General features: G+C 47.9%; 4 protein-coding genes across 4 annotated transcripts; 1 reads left to right on the top strand and 3 right to left on the bottom strand.

Moving 5' to 3' along the window:
• Window positions 1-2329: 2329 nt before the first annotated feature.
• N7520_007795 (uncharacterized protein) lies at window positions 2330-2662 on the bottom strand (the record flags this gene model as incomplete). The annotated part of the gene is made up of 1 exon (XM_057141729.1): window positions 2330-2662. The coding sequence occupies one exon, from the start codon at window positions 2660-2662 to the stop codon at window positions 2330-2332; it is 333 nt and encodes a 110-aa protein (XP_056995735.1).
• Window positions 2663-4590: 1928 nt separating this feature from the next.
• Window positions 4591-7057, bottom strand: N7520_007794 (putative microtubule associated protein (Ase1); the record flags this gene model as incomplete). The annotated part of the gene is made up of 4 exons (XM_057141728.1): window positions 4591-6515; window positions 6565-6779; window positions 6835-6887; window positions 6941-7057. 4 exons carry the CDS (start codon window positions 7055-7057, stop codon window positions 4591-4593), a joined length of 2310 nt encoding a protein of 769 aa, XP_056995734.1.
• A 484-nt stretch (window positions 7058-7541) lies between these two features.
• On the top strand, window positions 7542-8612 carry N7520_007793 (Mov34/MPN/PAD-1 family protein; the record flags this gene model as incomplete). The annotated part of the gene is made up of 1 exon (XM_057141727.1): window positions 7542-8612. The coding sequence occupies one exon, from the start codon at window positions 7542-7544 to the stop codon at window positions 8610-8612; it is 1071 nt and encodes a 356-aa protein (XP_056995733.1).
• A 1561-nt stretch (window positions 8613-10173) lies between these two features.
• Window positions 10174-13955, bottom strand: N7520_007792 (putative cell division control protein Cdc25; the record flags this gene model as incomplete). Its single annotated transcript, XM_057141726.1, has 2 exons — window positions 10174-10511; window positions 10580-13955. The coding sequence occupies 2 exons, from the start codon at window positions 13953-13955 to the stop codon at window positions 10174-10176; spliced, it is 3714 nt and encodes a 1237-aa protein (XP_056995732.1).
• Between the last annotated feature and the right edge of the window lie 5193 nt (window positions 13956-19148).

Genomic DNA, 19148 nt, shown 5'->3' with positions numbered 1-19148 from the left:
AGTATAACGAGATTCCATGTTGTGCGATATCTGTACACTTGGAATCAGAAATTGTTCCACGTACCCTTGAATTACTCTTGTACACCCTGTTTAACCCGATTAGGAATACTTGTACCTATAACTTGCAGTCAACCTTGTACCCGACCAAATCATGTTTCTTATAGCCTACCCAGGCAGCCTCCAGTATACCTATCCTTTGAAAGTAATCTGGAGCGTCAAGTGTATCTACTCCAGCACCGACTCCTATATCTACCCCCTTTAGCTACCGTAAACTATAAACGTAAATCGAACCTACCCGTTGACGTATAAATGTGTAGCGAAACCAAGCAATTGAAAGGTTAATGTTGTAGGGTGCCACTGATTTCGGAGGCGTGGGTATAACCCTGCATATGGGTTAGGGTGCACAAGAGTAATTTTGGAGGTACATGGAGCAATTGCTCTCGATTCAGCCCATAATCTCCGCATGATAAATTAACCACAAATAGCTTTTACTAAATTCTTGTAAAGCCTTGATCATGTGGATATCGAACGCATCACATATGTCATCTGATAGTGAATCTAGAAACGTTTGAAAATGGGACATTATCCCTATACAAATATCGTGCTGAATTCATTCTCAGCTCCTATTTCTCAAGTCCGGATTCCTGCCACAAAATCCACATTTGCAGTCTGAACCATCATGTTCCGTATCGCGATAATCGGAGGCAGCATAGAAGGCCTCTTCGCCGCTCTACCCATCCACCAGCAACTGCAGTTCTAAGCATATCCAGAATTGACACCCACGAACAAGCACGTGGATGCGATGAGATGGAGCCGGCATGGGAATTGGACCGAATGCAGCTACATTGATCAAGAAGCAGGGACTGTTGGATGAAATCTGAAGATTGCTGGCGATCGTGCAGTGGCTTGCGTTTCGTCGATATGATACTAATGCTGAGATCTGCACGGTTATGACCCCAGAGAGGGGGGACAAGACGGCTGTCGATGCACCGGGAGGAGTTCTTGGAGGTTCTTGTCAGGGCTGTTCAGGAACTTAGAGCTACTACTTTGCATACGAATAAAAGTTGTATTGGGATTGAGGTAAGTACTTGCTTTTTGCATAATATGTGTAGGACCAAGGCAGCATGGTAGTAATAATCTTCGCAGATGAAACGTCAACGTCAGCACAAATGTGCATCTGGCTATCGGAGCTGATCGATTTATCTCTGCCGTTCGGCCTCAAATTGTGATATGTATATTACAAGTTTTGATCTGATTCACACATTCCAGTTCTTTTACTGACTCTTGATAGCAAGACGCTCCCCAATACGATGACAGGGTCATCTATTGCCGTCTCTTTAATTTGGCGAATACTTGCGACGAATGGATCATCCCCACGTTTGCCGCAGTATTCATGGCGCGTAATAAGCTTTTCTCACATTTCCAATTAGTGACAACAAGATCTTCAACGTTTTTGTCTTCATTTCAACGCCATGGGGAAAGGTTGGACAAGTAGAAAACAGCCGGACGGTACCACATAATGAGAACACGATGCAAGAAGAGTTCAAAGACTTTGCACAAGAATTTCCGCGTGTAATTCAGGACATGCATGCTCAGCTATTGAAGTGGGTGCTTTCTGAATGACATCCAACACCGTAATGGATATTCACACGTGGGAAGGTTACGTTGCTGGGAGACACGGCTCATGCGATTTGTCCGCATCAAGGTATGGGCTATGTGATCTTTGCTTTCTATACTTCATTTGGCTAAAGTGAATAGGCGCCAGAGCAGGTCAAGCGCTCGAAGATGGGTATATTCTCGGTCGAACGCTGCAATTGTATTTACGAGGGCTGGAAACAACTCAGCCACGAAGTCTACAGATTTTCTGCGACAGTATCATTCAATTCACTTTCCACGGTCAGCAAGAGTACAGCCCACATCTCAACAAGCTGACGAACTATTTTAAATGACGACCGATGAGATAGTAGGCTTATCCTATTAAGTTTCTCTACCAGTTGTCAAGGAATAGCTCGAGCACCGACTAGAATGGATATGGAATGAAGATGTAGTTGAGGTGTATGAAAAAAACCGAGCCGAGTGGCAAGATTCCTCAGATCCAATTGTACGGTTCGCACCTGAAACTTGATTACTACGCGAGATTAGAACAGTGGTTGAGCAGGTCCGATGAAGTGGCGGTCATAAGACCATGATATTATTGATGTAGTAACTTTTTATCCGAAAACTTGTAGTGTCGCCTCCAGAGGCAAGAATCAAGTATGGTCTGTGTCATTCAAGACTCGCTATTCAAACATGAAATCAAAATCAAAATCAAAATCAAAACGTATCACTCTCAACCCCAAAGTAACTCATGGCCCGCAGCCTTGAATCTTGATACCATGAAGCCAGGCTTGCAATTTGCCTCCCAGTCCTCATCGAACCCTGAGTCCGCCTCTGTGGAGTACACGGACATGCCACGAGGCACATCGAGACCTGGTGATCGGGAGTCGCTTCGTTCGCCACATGGGCATGTTGAAGTAGTTCTGGATCCTGGTGTGGTGCAAGGGCAGGAGCCCAAGGAGCGGTTGCATGGAATGCACTTGTAGTAGGCTGCGCCGTTGGCATCATTGCTTGCGAGGCGGACACCGGGGAGTCCGCACTCATCGCACTTCCAGATTTGTGTCATGATGATAGAAGTTTGACTAAAAAAAACGAATGAGTCACTGCGACCAAGGTATGGGAACAACGTTTTAACACTTACAATTTGTAGTTGATAAAGTCGAAGTCAGGTGATTTGAAGTTCTAAAAGAAGAAATTGAACAAAACAGTCTGAATGAGTATAGAATGTGACTCAATAGATAGGCTGAATGATATACGGCATTGTAGTCCGGGGGACACCTCAATTTATAGAGATTTTGCGGGGGAGGAAGATCATAATGACGCTATTCGGTTCCACCACAAGGCGCAATTATGGAGCATCCCCATGGAAGATTCGAAGAGATCACGTAAAATCACGTAAAATGTAGAAATTTTTGGAAAATATGAAATTCTAGACTTCGGTTCTGGTCTGTAAATGGAAGTCATGACTGGATCGGGTAAGTACAAGCCCGACGCGAACCGAGTTTTTTTATGTAATTTATCACGCAAACCAGTCAAGTGACTCACGTGTGGGAACAATTACTCAATCAATTGCTATTTTGAGAAATTTGCGGAAAATAACTGCCCCGTGATGATGAAGGATTCTCCTTGCGGGAAAATCCCCCGCATTTTGAAAATTTAGTGTAAATCCATGCAGGTGTGGCCGGAAGGTCCTTTACCGGCACTTTTTATTAGTTTCTCTTGAGACGGCAATTGACTTATTAAGTTATTGAGTTATTGGGTTATTGATTTATTGAGTTATTGAGTGATTGAATTATTTTCACAAGTGAAAAAGTAATCTCTTCTCGGGGATTTAGGATTTCATTATTTCCTCAGAAAGAAATGACATCGCAAAACTGGATTTAGCTACGAGGCGGAAAATTCAGCCGTGAAAAATTAGCCACAATGACCAATCTTGCTGGATCTGGACCTGGACAGCATCGTGCAACTAATAGTAGTTGATGCGTGACCTCGGGCCGAGTGGCAATATGTGGACCAAAGGAGGTGGATACCGTGGCAACTCTTGAAATTCGAGCGATTTCTTTCTGATCATGACTCAAAGATCTATTCCTGTCTAGGGAGAGGAATTTCTATTAAGCCCTCACTGCTCGTTTTTTTCTGTGGCCTCTGACTGGACAGTTTTGAAGGGTGGTTCGTGCCGGTAGGTATAGTGGGAACGCGAAAGTTTGGACATAGACAATCCACCGTGGTATGTCCATACCTTTGCGGTCTGACTGTAGGTACTAGTACACACTGAAGTAGACACTTAGAGTAGCTGAATGGAGTACAAACCCCCCGAGGTAGATACATAGGGGCTGGTGTACTTGGAGCAAACTACAGTTGTGGCTCGTGTATTATACTGGAAGGTAAAAGGTCGAAGAAAAGTTAATTGAATCAAAAAGTAGTATTATGAACAAGATACAGAAGCTGTACTGCGCTAGAGTCCAACATAGAAAAGTTGGAAAGGACAGCATCAATAAAAATCCTGAATCGCACGGGGGCCAGGAGGGAATAAGTAAACCTGAGCACCAAGCCAGAACCATAAGACAGAGAAAATAAAGTACAACGCCATGTCACCAGAGAAAGGAGAGAACAGCATTAAAACCCGTCGAGTTGAAGAGAGAAGTCATATCTCGAAGACAATGAACAGAAGAAAAGACAAATGCCAACCCTCAAGGACCACAAAAAGCAGCGACGAGTTTGAGAAGAATCAACAGAAGAAAGGCAGAGCATGAACAGTATTGACATGAGCCATGTCGGAATTTTGAACACGAAAGAAAATGAAACGAAGTGAGGCTGGTGATCACTGCGTGTAGGGAATCTGAGAAAGCTCATTCATAAGGGATCGTCAACGTCCGTGGATCGTGAGCCATGGGCCGAACAAAGCGATTGCGCAACCACAACATGTGCTATGCGCCAGGAAAATTGCTGTCAAATAGAAGCGCGCAATGCAATAGAAAGCAACTCTTGACGGAATTAGTAGGTCTCAAAGTCTTCGGTCCACTCGCTGTCACTACCAGCGACACGAAGGACCTGGCCTGGGTGGGGCCCATCTGGGCTCACGCTTCTGATACCCTTGCTCTTCTTCCCCATCAGGTCCACGGCATCGTCTGGGGCAAAGCGCTTGCCAGGTGCAGCACGCAGCCTGGAGTAGTAAAGGTCACTCGATCCATCGTCGGACTCGGATCCATCCTCAAAGGTTTCCCAGTTCTCAGAGCCGGAGGTGGCAGTATTGACGGTCGATGAATTGGAAGTTTGACGAAGAGCCGGAGGAGGCGGTGCCTGTGACAAATAAGGGTTCAAGCGCGGGTATCCTTGTTGAGAAGAGCTTAGAGACAGAGATGACAGGGAGGAATGTGAAGAGTGTGAAAATCCGGTTGATCGATGCGAGTTGGACATAACAGATGAGCTCATAAAAGAACGCTGGCGGTCATCGTATACATCCTCTGGACTGACTGGTCGAACAAAGGCACTGGACATGGCACTGTTGCAGCGCGGGGGCTCCATGATATGACTATTGCGATCCTTGGACTCGACAGTCAAGGCACGCATTCGGGGCGGCGCATTACGAGGTGGAAGCATCTTGCTGTTGAGAGTGCTAGATGAGTAGGTCCCGGGGCCAGTGCGACGTTCGGGGGAGTTGTTTCCATGGGGCATATTGCTCAAGGGAGCCCGCGCAGGAAGTTTGGAGGGGGAGATGGCCCCTGATCTGGATCCAGCATATCCGATTGTGTTGTGCTTGATAGGACGGCTTCCGTTTGGAGTCTTGGTAGCAGAGCGAGGAGGAGGGGGTCCACGCATAGAGCTTCCAGGTCGCGATGGCGGCGGCTGGCGGACAGCACTAGACTTGATGGTAGAAGGAGGACCGGAGGGTGTCTTAGAGCGAGGCGGGGGTTTTGTGGCAGGAGTCAAGTTATCAAGATAACGTTCACCGTGTACCAGGAAAGGCCGGCCAAACTCGTCCTCCCAGTGCTCAAGCTCTTTCCGAAGGTCTGCCTCAAGTTTGGGCAACTCCTTTGAAATACGCTTTCGCATCTTCTCCTCTCTCAGTAGCTTGCCGGGATCGCGCTTCTGGCCTGTGGTTCCACGCGCCATCAGACGGGACGCATCCTGGCTGGATGAAGACAAGGCTTCACGGTCTGCCAGCAGGCCGCGGTGCTTTTCAATCATTTCCAAAACAGGTGCGCGTTGTTCTTTAAGGGCTTCTAGGCGCTGAATCTCGCCCTCGTGGGCCTCCAAAAGAGCGTCACTGAAAACATCAGAGAAAGCAGGAGTGAAATCGAGCATCTCCTCTTCACTAAAGAAGAGACTATCCCACAAGTCCTGCAAACGCACGCGCGCATCCTCGACAAACAAATGCATATTTTGTCTCTTTAATTCATTGAGACGATTCAACTCCTCTTCGTATTCGTTAATAGTCCGCATGCCGCAACCACGATTGGCTGACAAGAATGCTTTGCGGTCCGACTCCTCAACGCCAAAGCGCTCCCACAGGTCTTCCACTGCGGTTCTGAGCTCCTTAATCTTGCGCTCACGGCTTTTCTTCTCGTCCATCAACTTATCACGCCTAGCCTTCAGATTGGCCAGGTCACTTTCGTGCAGCCCAAGTTGCTCGGGAGAGTCTCGGTAGTACTTGACAATGTTGGAATCGGTCTGGACCTGGGGGGTTCCAAGCTCGGCCCACATCTTGATGATCTCTTCGGAAGTCGTCTGAACGAAAGATATACGACGGTGGTATTCTTCATAAACGCGGCTGAATTCCGAGTCCAATGATGTAACATAATCGGGTGAAAGGTCGAAGCTCGGGGGAATAGTTGAGCCTGGCGCGGTTGGAGGCAGTTCAATGATAAGGAATGAGGGCTCGAGGTGGGATGAGTAGGACTCCAGCGCATCAACAAGTTCTATCAGGAATCAGCGTAAGATCTAGCATCGCAGCTCATCTTGACTTACTCTTGACCTGCTCAAAACGTTCACGGTGCAATTTGGTCATTCCATCGCACTTCTCACGCAGGAATGCGATACACCGGTTGAGCGGGTAGGTGATACGAACATCATCGCGATTCAGCTCATACTGTCCGTTGGCTTTCTCGTCGCCGAGAGACACCTCTATTTGTTGAATGGTTGTGATCAGACGTTCGGCCTCTTGTGTCATTTGCTCCTTTTCCCTGCAACCTGTGTCAGTGGCGGCTACCATGCGATAGTATTTGCGATGCGACTCACTCATCAACAAGCTTGAGGTGATTGTTCAAGCTCTCTGACAGAGCATTGAATAGCTGTAACAGGGATTAGATCGTCAATAGTCAATTGCGGTTCGCAAAGGACTTACATCTGCCTCACGAGTCTCGCGCTCATGAGCGGGGACACCGATGTCATCGAAGATCCCGTGGAGTTGCTCCACGATATTATTGACCTGAGTGGTCAAGTAGCTTGTGTCGACAGCCATTTCTCGGGCCCTGGTAGCAAGGGTAAGTAGAATCAAGGAGTGTGGTTCACTTCAAATGACAGCTCGACTGTGACAACCCAACGTGTCCCGACACACGGAACCGAACTTGAAAAAACGAAGGTGGGTTTAGAGATGCGTCAGATGCGAGACATGAAGAAGTGGGTGTGTTTATGAGGGGAATGGAGAATCAGCTGAAGGGCTGTATGATAACAGGTTCATCAAGGAAAGCCCCGTTGTTTTGGCGCCGATCGTTGTCCGGGGCAACGGCTGAGTCATCCGATGGCTTTCAGCTGGTGTGAGACCATTAGATAATCATACCCAACACCGCCCCTCCATTCTGCCTCTCTATACCGCATTTCTCCACGCTCATCACTACATCAACCAAGCTGCTTGATAGACCTTATCGTTCTTTATTATTGTTTTCCCCCTCACCGTACTACTCCAAGCCGCTCCAATTATCGGCAGGCATAAATAGTCAGCGAAAATGCAGGCTGCTGCGCAGAAGTCCTGGGGTTTGTACCCTTCAGTCCTTATGCAAGACGTTCACAAGCACCCCAAGCTAACATCAAGACCAACTTTAGAGCTCGAGAATGCGATCACCGTCTTCGACCCCGAACGCGATGCGTTGTACAATTATGACCAAAAGACACAGCGTGACCTTAATGAAGCACGGCCCTGGGCCAAAGATCCATATTATTTCAAATACGTCCGAATCAGCGCCGCCGCACTATTGAAAATGACCATGCACGCACGCTCCGGTGGGAACCTCGAAGTGATGGGTCTAATGCAAGGCTATATCCTCCCAGAAACCTTCGTGGTAACAGATGCATTCCGACTCCCCGTAGAAGGCACAGAGACCCGTGTGAACGCGCAGGACGAAGCGAACGAATACATGGTCTCTTATCTACAATCAAGCCGAGATGCGGGGGTGATGGATAATGCCGTTGGCTGGTATCACAGTCACCCGGGGTATGGGTGCTGGCTATCGGGTATTGATGTGGCGACGCAGCAGACACAGCAAATGTCCGGGCCATTTGTGGCTGTTGTTATCGATCCCGACCGTACGATCTCGGCGGGGAAGGTGGAGATTGGGTCTTTCCGGACATTTCCTCTGGAATTTACGCCTGCTAAGGAGGCTCATGAAGATGATGAGTTTCAGACTATTCCGGTGGGCAAGGCGGAGGATTTTGGAACTCATGCGAATCGATACTATTCGCTTGAAACGACATATTTCAAGAGCACACTTGATACTGAAATTTTGTCATTGCTCTGGAGCAAGTATTGGGTCTCGACACTCAGTCAGAGTCCGTTGTTTGCTTCTCGGGACTATGGTAGCAAGCAGATTGTGGATCTCAGTGATAAAATTCGCATGGCTTCGAGGAAAATCGAGAATACCAATTCGCGTCCCGGTTCAACTGCGGCCAAGGACGACCAGCTTGACAAAGTTGTCCGAGCCAGCGAACGGATTGTCGCGGAAGAGGTTAATGGTCTGATGGCATCTGAGGTTAAGCTGAAACTCTTCCGAGATATCGGAAAGCCAAAGCCAGCAGCCTAGCCACCTCTCACGACCTCCCCCATGCCATAGCTATCTACGACTGTTACGCTTTCTTTCTTTGCATTCAGCTACAGATTCGAACTGGTGTCTTTGGCGCTGGGTTCTCGGTTTCTCATATCTTTAGGAGTCTTTTTAAGCAAAGTGATGAATCATATCCATAGAGCATCTAGCCGCAGCTGGGAAATCAACTACCAGCTCCATGGTAGAGCCCTGTAATACCCTGTTCCAAGTATCTGTACCTTGCTGGGGTTGATATGCAGATGGCCTATCATCACAGCCGCGGAAAAAATCCCCGACTGCTCAAGTCAGCTATACCTTGTAACTATGCTACGCCGCTCCGAAATAGCAGCCACAATAATCAAGCGCACATATCTATTAACAAGAGTCAAGGATACTGATTCTGTATAATTTAGCTAAAAATGTGCTAGAGTACTCCAGCCTTGGGTAGCTATCCTCGGTAGGCACTCCATGTAGGTACTCTAGATACATACCTCAGTACTCTATAGGTACCCACCCAACTCAAGCGGCAGTCCACTTCAATCCCAGAACCGATCATTCAGGGGCCACAACAAGTATAGGAATCCAAGTAGCATGGGGTGAAATACTTTTTCGGCAAATAGATACAAAGAACTGAGCAAGAACCAAGGGCTCCTGCTCATAAGAGATGGGCTTGTCAAAAGCTCAATTGACAAAAATTTGAGTCAAAGGGTCGTGACATTTCATTATAGAAGACAGCGTCAAGGCATTATCCTTCAAAAAGGTTTCACATCATCCCACCTCAGTCCCGACAACGAAAAGGGAATATCAGTGTTAACAAGCAGGCCAGAATATACACACCAAATGGCCAGTATGGGCGAAAATCGAGTACAAGGGACAAACAATCCTCTTGATTATTTCAAGACGCACGAAGAAACAGCTGGTCAAATCCCAGGTAATTCTATGCCAAACAAAAAGGTATATGGAACGGAAAGTCGAAGACACATAGATCATGCAGCGGCAAGATGCATGCGAGTGATATTTGCAGCGATAGGTCATTGACCGTCTGCCAAGGCGGTATGGTATACTCACAGAGTCGCGGGGAAAATTCATCGAAATCGATTCGTCCTGGTGTCGGTGGACCGGACTTATGCAGGGGCTGCAGCGGCTAGGCCATGTCGCATGATCTGGACATGTCTGAAAGGCCACAGGCTAGCCCCTGCTAGTTCATCACTTAGTGGTGAAACCTGCCTGCAGTTGACGACGATCAGGTATCGGGCTGATTTGATTGGAGCGCTGTTGAGGTGGCGAAAAAGAGAGAGTGGCTCTCGATTGGCCACGGCCACCTGCAGGTGTAGCTTGACAGGGATCACCGCCACAACTACAGGAAACCCGACTCAGAAAGCAATCTACGATTATGTCAAAAGCGGTTAGTTTAAACGCTCAAAACAGGTTTCAAAAGCCACTCGATCGTCACCGGAAAAGAGAACCGGAAAGTTGAGATCAAATTTGGGTATCGCCGAAAAGTGCACGCCACATCCCACAAGGAAAGGGGAAATAGAGCAAAAAATAGATTGGGACATGACTATCGCAAAAATGCGACAGTACTTGAGAAAATCACGGTGTTGGGCTTATTGCTTGAAGAGTCAGCATACCTTGCAATCTTCTCGTCTTCACGCTCCCGAGGTTCGATCTCAAGACTCCGCTCGTACATGTCGTGAACGTCGCCAGCGGCTTGTAGGTTACTGAGAATATAATCCTGGAGTTCGGGGACTGGTGAAAGGAGATAAGGCACATTCTGGTACTGCTGAATGTCCCGAATAACTTCCGCGGTCTTGGCCCGTTTGTTGAAGTTGATCAGTTCTGATGGCGTAAGAGATGGAATACCATCTTCGATGAATGTCAAATCCGTGAGGTATACACCTGATATAGGTTAGCTGCGGAGCCTGAGAGTAGGCGGAAGACACCAGATAATGCGTTGTATATCATACCGAAGAAAGGAATACAGGGAGGGTTCGCAAGATGCAATGTCTCACGGTACTCGCCAAAGTTCTTCGTGCTGGCCATCAGTCGGCGCATCTGCTCCAAAATCGCAGAAGTGCGGCCACTGACTTGACCCCATGTACGGCCCAGCCGATGAATTGGGGCAGTTCCAAGGGCAGAGATAATAGATGTGAGGGTAGAATAGTTATTGAGGGCGCGGCATTTGTCAGCAACATTGACAAAGTGTTTGATGACCACCACGCGCTTCTTGACATCGCCTTGAGTCAAAATCATTTCAGCAACCCAATTGGTCAGCTGATTCGAGTGAAGAATCAAAGCCTTGACATTAGAAGCTGGCTCAGGCTCATCCGGGCCGACCTTTTTCTGCCAAGTCTTGTTTAAGCACTCTGTAGGCCGAATTTTGGAATAAAGGCGAGACTCGATGATCGTTAACTGGCGAGCGAACTCGGTAGGGTCGATATCAAGGAACTTCAGCTTCTTCATGTTCTTGGGAATGATGGATGGTGGGGCGGCAGTGTTCTGGGTTGGAACAAGGCGCTTCACGGTTGTGTCCTGACCGCGAAGTCGCTGTTCAATCACAGCAAGAAGGGTAGGGCATCCAGGAGTCTTCGTTGTAGCAATTGAATCCTTGGTAAAGGCATGGACGCGTCGTAAGAGATCCATGTTCACTTCATCGTTGGGCTCCATCCAAAAGTGATCAAACCAACTCTTGAGGATATTGACCACCCGGAATCTGATCGGTTTCTGTTTGCGATCGACCCACATTTGCATGTCGTCAGCATTCAAGCCGAATGGAGGCTGAATGTTAAAGCGCTGCACTATCAACTCAAAGAGTTCAGAAGCGGTGGTAAAGGAGCGGTAGGTAAGGAGGAAAGTATTGTTAAAGGATGCATCAAGCTTGTCATGACGCGTGAGGTTCTCAACCAACCCGGACAATGTTCCGCATTTCAAGATAGGAGAATCTGTCTTGGTATCGTAGAACACTTCGCCCTCATGATCCATCTTCAGGAACCACGGTGTCTCTTCAGGTTCTCTTACGGGCTCCTGCTGAACCGGTTCACGAGTGACAGTGGTAGGTGGCGCTTGTCCAAAGAATCTTTGAGCCTTGTCCATGTTGCGGCGCACCTTTCCAGGTTCCTTACCCGGAGTGTAGGACGATGGAATGCCAATTGACTCAGAAGAGATATTGGCTTTGGAATCACTGCGACTGTGTGTGGTCTTGTTGAGCGACTCATCTTCCTCATCCAGACGAGTTTCACGAGTATCAACGCGAGTCACGGATGATTGATCATCAGGAAGTTGTTCAAGAAGCAGAGATAACGAAAACCCAATCTGGGAGACACAGTTTTCCACCTGTTTGGCCACCATCCGCACGGCAGTGATTCGGTCGTCGAGAGAATCGCCTCGAAGCTCGGCCCACTCATCAGGCAGGGGAGCAGAGATCGCTTGACAACTCAAGATAAAATCACCAATGCCATCATAAACCCGTTGCTTCTGCAAGCTGAAGTCCACAAGTTGAGGGTTCTGAAAACTGGTTCCCAAAGGTAGAAGGTTGATCGACTCGACCGCTGAGATCCAGGGACGAAATTGCTCCATAACCTTGATTGCAGCCGCCGCGGCAGCATCCGCGATCTCTGCGTGCTCTTTTGCTGTGACGATATGTTGGTTGAATATCAATCGCTCCTCTAAGCGGCGAATACAACCCACAAATGACCTCCTTAGGATATCAAGGTGATCTAAAAGAGCAGTATCTAGAGGAACCGAAGGCTCGGTTCGAGAATCCCCAGCTTCGGGAACAAGGAAAGAGGTGGGGCCTGCATTCAAAGAAACCCCGTTGTTTTGCCAGCTGCCACCGCAAGAGCTACCACCAACAAAGCCAGGAACGATTCTGTGAATGATGTCCCCGCTCTGCTGACGGGCAACATCAACATAGCCGTACACTCCTTGCATGACTCCGTCAGCCTCTTGAAGGCATTTGTTGACTGAATCAGAGCCAGGCCAGTCGGCGGCGGCGATATGTGATGAGAGAACCAACTTCGAGAATTTGGACATCATGTCTCGGAAGTAAGGGTAGAGCGCCTTGTTGGTAGAGATGATAGACGGATTGCCGGAATGGTTGTCGGTGGTGTCCGACCCAGCGGCCAAAAGCATGCGAAGGTGATCGGAAATATCCTCAGCCTTTCTTACATACTCCGATCGTTCCCCAGAGAGGAGGGTCTGACGATAAGCCTCCACGGCAGATCGCATGTTATCCACCAGCGTGGGCCAGGCCACGGGCGGGATGAAGCCATCATCTACAAACTGCAAGGGTGTGTTTGAAGATATGGAAGGTCGGGAGATGATTTCGGCGACCGAGGTGCCGGCACTTGTGACAGAGGCACTGCTGAATGATGGCTGAGGGCTCTTTTTCATCTGTGGTCTGAAATCCTTCGGCCCCGGGGGGTATAATGAATCCATAGAGGTGGCAGGTGACACCCCGTCCACCAAAGACTCACGACGACGAGATATAGAGTCACGCGAATTCAGCATCAACGACTCTCCTTCGGCCTCAGATGCGGATCCATCGTACTCATCCTCGTCCCTCTCGAATCCCCGCGCCATCAACTCAGGAGGCGGGCGCGTCTGGTCAGGGACGAAAAAGTTGGTTCGGTCTCGAGGGCCATTCTCGTTCGCAGCGGTAGGGTTTTCAAATGGCAGCTCCATGGTCGAGTATCCCGTCAGAGTGTTGAAGTAAAATAGGCGGCCGTCAGGTGTGGCCTGCGGAATCCAAAAGGCAGCTTCCTCTTGCTCCTGTTGCCCCGGAATACCCTCGATGGGGAGAATGGGTTGCGAGTCGCGCGAATTGCCCTCCGAGTCCAGCTCGTCGTCCTCGTCGTGTCCATTCCCAAAATCGTCTTCGGGTCCAGATTCTCCGCTCATGTCCTCTTCGTCGTGCCCATGTACCATCTGCTCACCAAAGTCGTCCGCCTCTGTGATGACGGTACAGTAATTACTCGGGAACCAACCACGGACATTGTCAATGACACCATCCCACCATCCCGTGTCCAACTGATTTAGGACTTGGATGATGTCGCCCCGGCGAAAGCTCAAACTTGTGTGATCGTCGGCATCATAATCGTACATAGCCCGCACGAACAGCGCCGGCGGCTCGGGGCTGACCGCATATCCGGTGGCCATTTTCAGGGGGGATTGAGTAAAACGGTCGGACTGCTGCGAGATGCTGGTCCCCCGACCGCGGTGTCGGGATGCAGCTGTGGGGGTGGTGGCCTGTTCGTCGGTGTACTCGAAAGCGGTCGCAAAGGCCCCGGCTTTGGCAGCCAGCGCAGAGTCCACGGCTAGGTCCACTGAGCGGTATTCGTACATAAGGAGGTCTCAGGGAGTCGAGTAAGTGCCCGGTCGGAACCGTTACTTTCTGGTATTTCTTCTCACTCTCGCTCCGGGGGGCTCATGGCTGAAATTGATGTGCTGTTGGGAGAGGGGCGGGTGGGTAATTTTTGCAACCCACTTTCCGGGGGTTAGGGGAGAAGATGACTTTCCGGCTCAGCAACGATAAACCACCAACAATCCTTAAGCCATGAAGATGAAGGGGATAGCGTGAAGCTTGTACGGAGTGAGTCTGAGAGAGTGGGAGAATCAGGGAGTGGAGGCGGGACGGATAAGGCGTCTGCGTAGAGAGAACCAGCTGGTTAAGGTCTCTATGTATCTGCTGCGGGTATTATTGGTATTTTTACGGTCTCAAGAACGGAATACGTTGGAATGGTACTGCATCTACGGAGACTCCGTATACTTGCGGTATCTTAGTAGCATGCATAGTAAAGTCTCACTTTTCCATCTCCAATGCAATCTGACATCAACTTGAATCTTTGGTGTTTTTTTTATCCTTCCTGCTTGTCATTGGCCATGTTATCTTGTCTTACGCGGTACCACACATTGCGTTACCAGCGTCTGAGCACCCGGCTCCATAACGGAGTAAGTACTCCATCGACCTGACTGGCCTTGGGATCTACCGTGGCACGTTCACGCGCTATGGACTCAAGTAGGGTGAATCAAAACAAATGCGTGTTTTGATTACTTTAGAATCTTGCCTAAATCGCCAGTCGCGCCATTAAACAACGTGGTAGGACATGGCCTTCTCTGCTAACGGTGTGACAGCCTACTCGCCCCGTTACAGTCACATCCCCGCGATGCTGAGGGGCAAGAAAGGTCAGGGGCAAAATGAAATAAAACGTTATAAAAATTTAGAAGAGATTCAAGACGAAAATTAGAGAGCAAAAAACTGGAATCCTGCTGCCATGTGCCTGAGAAAAGCTCTACTACTGTCCAGACCGAAATGTTGCGGCTTTTGTTTGAAAAGTGCGCCCATGGTGGATCGACCGCGACTCGCGCTGATTTGACACATACGGGGGGTTTTCCGAGTAAACTCTCACTTTTACTGTCCACCCAATAGGAAATTCCAATCTCTTGTTGGTTGTATGTTATTCGTATACCAGTATCAAACTGGGATGGTTTACCTCCATTGAACTCTGAACTCTGAACTTTACTCTCAGGGGAAACCCTGGTAATTGGATAAGAAACCCAAAAAGAAGACAAAAGCGCCAAACTATGTGATTCAAAGGAGTGATGAGACTAAATAATAAACTGTCCAGGTAAGGGACGGAAAGCTAAGCCCCCATCAAATTGATCAATTATTGTTAACTAGCAGAAATACATGTACACAGCGTGGATCCTTCACACCCTTTCCAGGACAATATCCAACCAAGTGAGATAAAGCAGAGCACTTTCGGGGTAATCAACATATTTTCTCTGCCGAGCAGGAATTATCTGAATCTCGGGCAATATGATGAAACCAACCCTATTCTCCGACGCGAGAACTTCAACCGTTGGCTTTCTCGCTGCACGACCCACAAAGCCACACCAAGCTAAGAAGGAACCGACAAGTTCCAGAACCTTTCTAGAAGGTCGAACCCATTTTATATTGATGTGGCTGGCATAGTTTCCGTCGTTGTCCGAGGCTCAAAGTCACCTTGAAATCACGCTGACATGCCTGTCCCCTGTTGACGGTGGCTGCATACAGAAATTAATCCACGCGGCAACGACATGGGTTACAGTATGTGCGATTGGCTTGCTGGGAGTATTTACAAGGGTTGGTAATATATTCCACAGCCACCTTAGACCCTCGTCTGTTGTTCAGGAGAAGATATCTCTTACAGCAGACCGGTCAAATCCCGGTCTACCATCTGGATGATGCCAAGTTGGTAATCGACTCCGATTCACGTCATCGAAATAAGCCATACTACTGTGAAATCAAGGATTGCATTGCCCATGGTACATGATCGCCTCACTTTGTACTGAGCGGATGATTATTCCAAGGTTCGGGTTATTTCACTAGCCTGAAGATCGTATAAATACCAAGACTAAGACTAATGGTCATTTCACGGGAAGATAGCTAGATCCTAAACACCAAATAAAGCTACTTAACCAGCATCTAGTTCCCATTAGGAATGGAACTAACGCCCAGGTACCATCGGCAGCAAGTTTCCTCAAAAATCATGGAAACTTATTAACGGAATTGAGTTTATAAGTCAGGGTTAACACTAATCCCACTTTCATGTTTCATACGCAATGTCAAACTTTACTTCAACTAGGCTACAAAACTCGCAAATAATCACTCATACATAACATCCATTCTTTGCCCGTTAATCCTCGGCAATATCTGCTATGTTAGTCAAACAGTATATTCCCTGTCAATATATTCCAAACAATTGGCCCTCGCCTCCGAGCTAGACACGATAAAGTGTGCCGAGAACCGGTCTGCTGGGGAAACTCTCCGGGCCGTTTCATTTTCGAGCAGGGATTATTCCAGGTCTTGTGTGGATGCCATACTACATCATACATTGTACATCGTATTGTCTCGGAGGTTTCCGCTGGTAGTCCAGGGATTCCCTGATTCTCGAGTCATTCAGTGGAGCAAATTCGCTCTTTGTTCTCGGACCGCGATGGTTTCTGTACATAGATCAGAGTAGATCGTTTAGCTATTTGGTTAAGTTGCGGGGTCAGGGCGACTGGCCTGTTTTCGTGTGAAGATTGGTTGAAGTTGGAAAGGTTTATGGTTCCATGGAACGCTGGTCGTTTCATTGAGTCTCTGCGATCTCAAACTTGCAGTATATTGCTGAACACTCAGAATTATTACCAATACGTTTGATCTGTCGGCTTTGTTATTGATCCTGGTCTGCTTTATCGGGTATAAACACTCGTTTCAATGTTGGCCACGTGCTACATGTATATTGTAGATTTGCAGATGAGCACGTGGGTAGTGATTGCCGAATTGATATATTCGTGTGTCATGTGTTGATTTTACTGCTGACGATATTATTATGCATGCACATGTGCTTACATGCCCTCTGCCAAATGCTCCTTTAGGCATGGAAGGGACCGGGAAGAAGCAGACAACCCGGCCCGGGCTATATAATACATGCAGTATTCATTATATTTGATATTCCAATATACTACAATATCATTTGAAGTTAAATATAAAACACATTAAATAAACCGATCAGGATCCATCTATATGTGCAGTTCTAGAAGTGGACATCTGGGTTGTGGGTCAAGCTGCCAAGGTCCCACGAGGCCAAGTCTAGCATCCATATACATGCACTATTATCCACACGTTTATTCTATCATGTGTGAAGATACAATGACATGTCGGAACATAATACTGTATAAAAACCATGAGATTTAAACTGTACTGTGGTTGCAACCAACATTTGAAGTCCCGAGACTGTTGAAACAAACATTTGAAGGTTTGATCCTTGGAAGCGACGGCACAATATATACATGGTTGTAGGCTTTAAGTACATGCTAAAGTATGGTATCTTATATCTGAATCTTTGAAGGTTCAACTTTGAAAAATGTTGCAAAATACATATGCATCAATGGGTGTACATATATATACTGAAACAGTCTTTACCTTGACACTATATATTGCGATTCAATATCTACTCGCAAAAGTGCAACTTCGATTAATGCCGATCAAAATATCTAAATCCCCCACGCGCAATTTGAACATTGAGAGAACACGCAATTTGAATAGCACAAACAACCTTGTAGTCCACAGCTGTCCACGGAAACCAAAAACCGAAATAGATGCCAAGAAAAAAACTTTTAAAGCTCATACCACCAGAGCAATAGTTAGAAAACAGCTGCGGTCGGCCAATTTGCCACCGAAAATCCGCATCCTTTGTTCCTTGCAGCGGATTTACGGGAGTCGCAGGAACCCTGCTGTGGGAATCAACGTTTACCCAACCGGACGGATTTCCAGTACCAAGCGGAGACTCGTCCTGCCGCTCGGGGCAGGGGGCATCCAATCGCGAATGATTTTCTCGTCCTGCCCCTGCTTATCCAAAGTGTCGGGCCCGCCCAATGATCCTGATCACCCCTTTCCAACTCAGTTCAGTCCGGTTCAGTTCTGGCTCGGTCTCGATTTCTCCATGAGCTCGTGAATTTTGAAGATGGAATCATCTAGATGTCGTTGTCTTGCATACATTCCGCCCCTCTTTATCCAGTACATAAGGAGTACGGAGTACAATGGGCGGAGCCACTACATTAGTGAGGGTGATCCTTTCGCCTCGCTCCACTCGCACGCGTGGGAGCTTCCAAAAGAGAACGGCCGTTGCTTTCGATAGATTATTCGATAGACTAGGTGGGGGTTTCTGTACTCTCCATTACGCTATCGTCAAGAGCTAGCTCCGCTCTCAAACCTTGTGCAGGAAGAAAGTTTGCCGGTTTCTCCGTCTTTCAGTGTTCCACCCCTTCGAGAAAATTCTGAAGCATCAGCGCGGGGCGTAGGAAATTGTATGTCAATTATTTGGATCATTGATTGTATCCTTGGATACGGAATATGTTGGGAGAAGAGATTGATTGCTTCTGCTCTGCGTCTGCTTCTGCTTCTGCTTCTGCTTCTGCATCCCCTGCATGGGGCTAAGGCTAAATTCAAAACCTGCAAATGGCGGATATGACGGTGTAATAATGCCACGTAGACGCACGGCAGCTGCTGCAGCCCTGTCGGTGTGGATGTGGTGATATCAGATATTTCATATATCGATCTGACTGCGGGAGTGAACCATGGACCGGGTGTTCTTCCCCGGAACCCTCATTTCCTTTCCAAGGTTCGAAGGGATGATCGCAAACTATTTTTTGTAAATAATTAGATGAAGCCGGTGATTAATATTGGAGATTCTACCCCAGTGTGGCAAATTGATGATGAACGGTCGCTGCCTGGGAAGGGGGATCTAACTGGATATGGGAATCAACTACCGGGAGACTAGAAACGGGATTGACTCGAATTGGATGTAATTGAATTCGCATTTCCTGATTTTTGATTGTGTGCCGAGTCCAGACCCTTTCTTTTCGGCACGGGACAGAACAGATGAACGGATAAGCGGATTGAATCCTTTGAGCATAACGGAAGTTACGGAGATATCCCAAGACAGCTCAACTAGGCAGGCGGATTCGATTCGCATTCGGCTTCTTTCCTGCGAATGACGGTCAATCAGGATG

The sequence above is a fragment of the Penicillium odoratum genome (genome assembly GCF_028828045.1).
Source record: "Penicillium odoratum strain IBT 22623 chromosome Unknown utg000005l_segment0_segment0, whole genome shotgun sequence".
Classification (NCBI taxonomy): domain Eukaryota; kingdom Fungi; phylum Ascomycota; class Eurotiomycetes; order Eurotiales; family Aspergillaceae; genus Penicillium; species Penicillium odoratum.
This window is presented reverse-complemented; position numbering and strand designations above follow the sequence as displayed.